Raw genomic sequence first — 8,404 nt, forward strand, 5'->3', positions numbered from 1 at the left:
AGCCTGATTGGATCCAGGTTGAATGGATAGCTTAGGTAGGTCCTCATATTACATAGGATTAATAAATGTAAAGGAGATAGAAAAGCGTGAGTTCTACGAATACTTGCAGGCTCTTTGGATTCTGTAGCTACAGCTGCAGGAAAGAATCCCAGCAAGCAACACATAAAAAAATTAAAGCAATCTGTACAAAGAGAAGTCTCTGGCTTCAATACTCCATCAAAAAAAAGTATGTAACAAGTGAAGTCACAACTGTTGATTTGCACCATTGGGCGAGCCAAGATCCACACAGCAATGGCGATGCCCTCTAGAAATTTAGTCATAATTTAGAAATTCAGTCAAATTTTGTCAATTTAGTCAGAAATTTTTAAATTGACAGTGTAAAAAATTGTCAAAGTCACACAGGTGGAGGCAACGCCTTTTATGTTGGGAAGACCAGACATATGCTCTGGCAAAGAGTAAAGGAACATGCAGCGGACATTATGGTCGAAATCCCTATTCGTCCGGTTGCCAGACATTTTGCTGATTGTCCATCCTGCAATATAGTTACATTGAGATTTCTGGCTCTGGATAGAGTACACCAGGGTCCCTGGGGTGGTCACTTTGACAATTTTGTCCTTCGCGAGATGGTGGTCCGCATTGTGTTTTTTTTTCTTCTCCTTTTTATGTATATGTATGATATATATTTTGTACACCTGTTATGGTGTATAGTAACATTTTTTATTAATATCTGTGTCTTTACACATATGTCTGGAGTTGACCGTTTAACGCCCACTTTACACTTTTCTTCTTTTTTATTATCAAATGTGAATTTATTGTGCATTATTATGGTGTAGGCAGAGTCAAGGATGATTGACATTAACTTTCACTTTGTTCAGACGCTATCTGCATCCAAGATCTTTTTTTTTTTTTTTCTTTTACAGGTGTTTGCAATTACATTAGATATATTTAATATTGATTTCTATTAAAACCATGCATTTTGTGAGTTTCTTAGTAAATGTAATCAATTAGCATACTATATCCTGCCCCCAGAGTGTTTAGCAATAGGAGAACGTGGAGGAGGAGGAGGAGGAGGAGGAGGAGGAGAGAGAGGGAGGGAGGGGACTGTTATTTACTCTTGCGTATACAAACACATGTGTGACACTATAGTCATGTGGGCTGCACCGATAATATAGGAAGGAAAATAAGAGCTTTGAAGAGAACAAGCTCAGAGAGCATGCTCAGTAGAGGACACCAGCTGGTCTAGACAATCTCCACTGCAGTGAGGACACAGAGAACATTAGAGGGACAGCTGAAGGCAGGATCAGCCAGGTATATTTCACTCTACACCAAACAGATACTTCAGTGACTTTGTGAGTATACACACTCTGTTATATAGCATGTAAAGAAAGTTTTTCATAGTCTGGGTTTAATAACACTTTAAAAGCTTATTCTAATTGCCATCTAGTTTGCCAAAGCACAGTGTATCATATATAGAATTGCTTTTATTTAAATGAAATAATTGCTTTCACCTTTTTTCTTCAACCTGTGTGGGCAGTGTTTAGAACTTGGCAGCAGAATCGTATAATGGCTTTATTATTTCTGAATCTGGTGTGATCTCTCTAATGTTCTGCTGATGTGTCTTCTGTTTATTATAGATAATAATGTGAGCTCAGTGTACAGGGACCTTCAGAGGTTATCACGCCTCTTCAAGGATCAGCTTGTCTACCCATTACTGGCTGCGACACGGCAAGGTAGGCTGAAATGGTGGAATATTCCTTTGTTTGACAATCCAGACATTAACCACTTGACCACTGGGCACTTAAACACCCTTAATAACCAGACCAATTTTCAGCTTTCGGTGCTCTCACATTTTGAATGACAATTACTCAGTCATGCAACACTGGACCTATATGAAATTTTTGTCCTTTTTTTCACACAAATGGAGCTTTCTTTTGGTGGTATTTAATCACCGCTGGGTTTTTTATTTTTTGTAAAATTTAGCAGATTAGTAATTTTTTCTTCATAAATTTTGGCCAAAATTTATACCACTACATATCTTTGGTAAAAATAAGTACAAATTGGTGGATATTATTTGGTCTTTGTGAAAGTTATAGAGTCCACAAGCTATGGTGCCAATATCTGAAAATTGATCACACCTAAAGTACTGACGGCCTATTTCAATTCTTGAGACCCTAACATGCCAGAAAAGTACAAATACCCCCCAAATGACCCCTTTTTGGAAAGAAGACATTCCAAGGTATTTAGTAAGAGGCATGATGAGTTTTTTGAAGTTGTCATTTTTTCCCACAATTCTTTGCAAAATCAAGATTTTTTTTTACTTTTTTTTTTTTTTTCACAAAATTGTCATATTATCAGTTTATTTCTCACACAGCATATGCATACCACAAATTACACCCCAAAACACATTCTGCTATTACTCCCGAGTACGGCGATACCACATGTGTGAGACTTTTACACAGTGCGGCCACATACAGAGGCCCAACATGCAGGGAGCGCCATCAGGCGTTCTGGAGCACCCAGGACAATTCTGACATTTCTCTCCTACATGTAAAAATCATCATTTATTTGCTAGAAAATTACATCGAATCCCAAAACATTATATATGTTTTTTTAGCAAACACCCTGGAGAATACAAGGGTGGTCGTTGCAACTTTTTATCTCGCACGGTATTTGCGCAGCAATTTTTCGAATGCTTTTTTTTGGAAAAAAAACTGTTTTGTGCTTAAAAAAAAAAAAACACAGTAAAGTTAGCCCAATTTTTGCATAATGTGAAAGATGAAGTTACACCGAGTAAATCGATACCTAACATGTCACTCTTCAAAATTGCACAGGCTCGTGGAATGGCGCCAAACGTCACTACTTAAAAATCCCCATAGGCGACGATTTAATTTTTTTTTTACTGGTTATATGTTTTGAGTTACAGAGGAGGTCTAGGGCTAGAATTATTGCTCTCGCTCCAACGTACGCAGCGATACCTCACATGTGTGGTTTGAACACCGTTTTCATATGTGGGCGGGACTTACGTATGCGTTCGCTTCTGCATGCGAGCACATGGGGACAGGGGTGCTTTAAAAAAAAAAAAAAAAAAAAATGTATTGTTCATTTTACTTTATTTATTTTAATTTGACATTTTTTTCCCCAAAAATAAATTTTTTGATCACTTTTATTCCTATTACAAGGAATGTAAACATCCCTTGTAATAGGAATATGGCATGACAGGTCCTCTTTACAGTGAGATGTGGGGTCAATAAGACCCCGCATCTCACCTCTAAGCTGGGAAGCCTGAAAAAAAAAAAAAAAAAAAAAGATTCTGTATTTGATAGTATTGGCGAGTCGGTAGAAGCACCGGAGGGCGGCGGGGGGGGGTCTATGGCTGGGTATTGCAGGGTATCACCGACTATGGCTGGGTATATCAGAGTATGGCTGGGTATCTCCGAGTATGGCGTTGCAGAGTATTGCGTTGCAGAGCATTGCAGAGTGTTGCAGGGTATTGGTGGGTGTTGCAGAGCGTTGCAGAGTGTTGCAGAGCGTTGCAGAGCATTGCAGAGTGTTGCAGAGCATTGCAGAGTGTTGCAGAGCATTGCAGAGTGTTGCAGAGCATTGCAGAGTGTTGCAGAGCATTGCAGAGTGTTGCAGAGTGTTGCAGAGCATTGCAGAGTGTTGCAGGGTATTGGCGGGTGTTGCAGAGCGTTGCAGGGTATTGCAGGGTATTGCAGGGTATTGCAGAGTAATGCAGAGTATGGCAGAGTAATGCAGAGTATGGCAGAGTATGGCAGAGTATGGCAGAGTATGGCAGAGTATGGCAGAGTATGGCAGAGTATGGCAGAGTATGGCAGAGTATTGGCAGAGTATTGAGGGGTTAATTTTCGGTGAGCAGCGATGTGGGCACTGCAGATGCAGCCCACATCGCTGCTGACACCGATCTCGGAGGAACCGGCGTCATAACATGACGCCGGTTTGTTTACAAGTGATCACTCCGTCATTTGATGGAGCGATCACGTGGTAAACGGCCGCGACGAGTGGCCGTTTACCGTGATCCGTGATGCGCCGGGTCCTGTGGACCCGGTGGTCACGGATGCTCTCGTGTGCGCGCCCCAGGGGGCGCGCGAGAGCGGAATTCTGGGAGGACGTCATATGACGGCCTCCCACAGTTAAGAAACCGCCCTAAAGCCGTCATTCGGCTATAGGGCGGTTATTAAGTGGTTAAAGTGTATGTCTAACCAGAACTGTCTCTTTCTAAAGACTGGTACACACGGGCCCAATGTTGGGAGACATTGGCTAGTTCAAAAAAAAAGAAGTCCCTCCTTCGGCCTTCGTGTATGTCGGTCTGTCTGACAAAAGTCGGTCGGTTCCTGTCGGACGAGCATGCTGGAAAACCAGAAGCCAGCCAACTCCCGATCAGCGCTCTCAGCCAATGGTAGAGAGAACTGATTAGAGTGTTCTGTCGAGGGTTCCTTCCCCCTATCAGAACACAACAGCTCAGCTGGGAGATCGCTGTACTAACTTTGCATAGTGAGTACAGTGGCTTCAACCTACTGGCCTGGAACAAAAAAAAAATATGGTAGTGCTGGATAGTACTTGCGGCTATCCGGGGCTCTGTTACAGAGATTTCCCCTGATGAATTTTTTTTTGCCAGATAGGAAGAGAGGGAAATACTGCAACAGCAACATAGACAGAAAAAACACTTTTATTTTAAAGCGCTCCTGTTCCCCTGTGTTTGTGCACAAAGGCGAATGCACGTGTTGGTCTCGCACTTGCGTGCAAACAGCGATTGCCTCACACATGTGAGATATCACCACGAGCGCAGATTATGGGCAGTAATTCTAGCACTAGACCTCTTGTGTAAATCTAAAGTGGTAACCTGTAAAGGCTTAAAACATCATCTATCAATAGCAAAATTTACGTTGTTTGTCATCATTGCACAGGCGTGTGCAATTTTAAAGCGTAACCTGTTTGGTATCTATTTACTTGGTGTAACATCATGTTTTACATTTTACCAGACAAATGGGCTTTATATTGTGTTTTTGTGCATAAAAAAAAAAAAAATCCAAACAAATTGCATTTGAAAAACCGCTGTGCAAATACTGTGTGACATAAAAAATTGAAACGCCCACTATTTTATTCTCTATGGCCTCTACTTAATTATTGGGGGTTCTAAAAAAATTCTATCAAAAAAATACAGATTTTTACATGTAAACAAAAGTGCCAAAAAAAGCTTGGAGTTCAGGTGGTTAAGCAATACATTCAATGATGTATAAATGAATATAGAGTTGCATTAATTTGTGTTTTATATCTGTCTAGAGTTTAGTTTTTAATGAGTTTGCCTAGCTCAGAGTATGTTCTCTCACAGCCCTGGAACTCCCTGATGTGTTCGGTCTGCTGGTTTTACCGCTGGAACTAAAGCTGCGTATCTTCCGCCTCCTTGACGTGCGCTCACTTTTCTCACTTTCCGCCTCTTGTAAAGATCTACATGCAGGAACGAAAGACCCCACTCTGTGGAAGTTCTTGTGCAGAAGGGATTTCCGAGGTGGGTTATTAATGTATGCTAGTATCTTCTTCTTTTTTTTATTTTTTATTTTTATTTTTTTTATTCCTTCAAGTATATCTAAACCAAATCCATTAAAATCGGATATGCTGTAAGTTTTAACTTGTTATAGAGAAGAGGAGAAAGAAAGGGGCTTTGCAGTCCTGCCCTATGATAACACTGTTCCTCCATAGATACATAACAGTAGGTGAGTGTTGTTGCCCTAGGACAGGAAGATTGTTACTGGCAGGATCGCCATGTAAAAAAAAAAAGAAAAGGGAAACGCCTGAAAAAAGAAATGTAAGCAGTGGCCACATCTCAGAACCACTTAGATCAGCCTTTCTCAATACTTTCAATTTAGAGGAACCCTTGAAATAACTTTTCGGTCTCGGGGAACCCCAGCTAAAAATGACTATAATCTACAACTCATGATACATTGGTGTGATGGTCAGTGGGAACAATGCTTTTTATACTTGTGGTCATTTGGAGGAATTACCCCCTTACAGATGGCTAAAAAGATGTTGTCAGTGGGAACGTATCTGAGAGGCAAAAATCGCTCAAGGAACCCCTAGAAAACTCTGGAGGAACCCTAGAGTTACATGGAGCCCTGGTTGAGAAACCATGGCTTGGATGCAATACATAACATTTTTATTCTTGGGTTTAGATCCAAAAAAAATAAAAAAACAAACAAACAAAAAAAAACACATGTTGATTGTTCACCTATACAACTTTTGTCTTTTTACATACCTTCCTTTGTAAATTCTGTCCTTACCAGGTTGTCTATACGTTTTAAAGAAAGTTTTCCTCCAAGATTTTAAAATACTTTGTTATAGTTTAAAAGACTGAGGTTAAAAAGTAAGCTTGAATTTTTTGGTGGGCAAAAAAACAATCCTGTTCTGGTCAATTTTACAATCTGAGCTTTAAAGTTTTTATGTTTTTGTTACAGACAGAACTTCAAGGACCTCACAGACAGACTGGAAGGAGGTGAGTGTGTGCATGGGAAAGAAACAAACATTAAGGGCTTTTTTATATAGCTGTATATTAGGCTAATGGCCATACAGAGTAAAATATAGTTGTTGTGGTGCCCATGAGCTGCCGTGTATTTTTGCCCATAGACACGCATTATAAAAAAGCACTGTACGCGTTTAAACCCCAGCACTCATGTTCACACGCATATGGTTGTAAGTCTGACTCAAGGGTGTGTCGGACCGCTGCATAGAGACCACTTCTTTTATACAGCGATAAAGGTTCCTACTCTATAGCATGCTGGCAGAAGATAGGCTTTTCTACTTGGGCTTTCTAAAGAAGACAAACTGTAAGACTTTGCACATTTTTTGTTTTGATGCATCTGGAATATATTCAGCTGATTTAAAGGATAAGTTCACCTTTGGGAACATGTTACATGTTCCACCCGTTTTAAATTTGAACGTGTAACATGTTCCCACTGCTGCAGCTGCTTGCTGTTCCCTCCTCTCCCGGTGACAGCAGTTTGGGGAGAAGTTCCCCATATTAGCTGTCACTTTTTGTCACTGTCACTTTTTGAAAACTGTGCGGCCGTACGAGCTCTGCTGCGTCATTCATTTACACAGCTGTGTGTGAATGAACTACAAAGCCCCGACATCTTCTGCGGCTGTTGGCTTGTAGTTCTTCTGCGGCTGTTGAGCGTTGTGGCAGTTCATTGATTCTTCGAGTCAGTGTATCTGCTTGCCTGTATGGGATGTGTGGACACACAGATACACTGACAGCTCTGCAGGAGACCTGCATTGCACCATCAATCTGCTGATCACTGGTGCAATGCTTTACAGGCAGCTAAAAAAAAAAAAATTTTGTTTAGTTTTATTTTTTTTTAAAGTGAACTTATCCTTTAAGCTGAAAGTATAGCTGGGCATTTGGAGTTCCTCATGCTTTGTGCATGGCCACGTGCAGTAAAACTCATGTACAATGCACATATTCTGCTATTTGTATGTGGTTCACTAACTTCTCAAGAAGCTGGAAACTGCACCTAAACTTATGCTTGCAATTTTTTTTTTTATTAACCATTTTGCATGAACACACAGTGAAATGACTAGTATAGAACTCTTCTTAATACTGTTTTAGATGCAATTGCTATTCCATGTAAAAGGACCTGTACACAGAGGGTGCTGTAAGCTCCTCATTGTTCTTTCTCTTTTAAATATATATTTGTACAGTAGGTGTTTTGGTCAGGTGCCAACAGTGTATTTGTTGGGCATAAATTATTAAGAAATACCCTGGTATGGAGACTTTTGGTACTACTGTTAACCTGGAGGTACAAGGAAGGATGTGTGTTACTTATATGCATATATAGAAATATTACATTACACTGTGATTTGTATATGTCTCATCCCTCACCTCTTCTCTTTGTGTTCTACAGCTGTACAAGGCGATGTATAAAGCAAGATTAAGTCGATTGACTTCACATCACATTTTCCAGCCACTTCCTCCTCCACCCTACTTACCTAACCCTTTTGTCCCTGACCCATTCCCACCCAACTTTCCCTATCCACCTGGCATCATTGGAGGTGAATATGACGAGCGCCCTATACTTCCCCTTGCTAGAGACCCCCTTTCTCTTTTTGTACCTGGCAGAAGACCAATCATGGACCCTTTTCAGCTTGTAAGGCCTCGCATCAACCCTAATTTACCAGGCCATGGTGGCTTCCCGCCAAGGAGGCCAGACAACCGAGGAGCCTTCATGCCAACATTCTTCTAATAGTGGATTTTCTGCAGGGAGGGCCCATTTCATGCCTCTCTCCTTATTAAACCTTGGCTGTAGGATGGCAGACGTAGTGGTTAAAGCTATAACTAACACTTGACTAAAAGAAACATAATTTTTGGCTATTAAATATATATTAAAGTGTA

The 8,404-nt window shown here is 40.6% G+C and overlaps 1 protein-coding gene across 4 annotated transcripts in view; it reads left to right on the plus strand.

Annotated features, from left to right (window-relative positions):
• FBXO7 (F-box protein 7) overlaps window positions 1-8,404 on the plus strand; it is a 28,553-nt gene extending 20,149 nt beyond the window's left edge. For all 4 annotated transcript variants that reach the window (XM_077469156.1, XM_077469159.1, XM_077469157.1 and 1 more), the window contains exons 7-10: window positions 1,635-1,730; window positions 5,351-5,527; window positions 6,471-6,508; window positions 7,917-8,404. In XM_077469156.1, the coding sequence (XP_077325282.1) occupies window positions 1,635-1,730; window positions 5,351-5,527; window positions 6,471-6,508; window positions 7,917-8,255 (650 nt within the window). In that variant the 3' untranslated portion in view covers window positions 8,256-8,404. The remainder of the gene's footprint in view (window positions 1-1,634; window positions 1,731-5,350; window positions 5,528-6,470; window positions 6,509-7,916) is intronic.

Source organism: Lithobates pipiens, unplaced genomic scaffold (assembly GCF_037356315.1).
Source record: "Lithobates pipiens isolate NorthernLeopardFrog02 unplaced genomic scaffold, aLitPip1_a1.2 Scaffold_8, whole genome shotgun sequence".
NCBI lineage: Eukaryota > Metazoa > Chordata > Amphibia > Anura > Ranidae > Lithobates > Lithobates pipiens.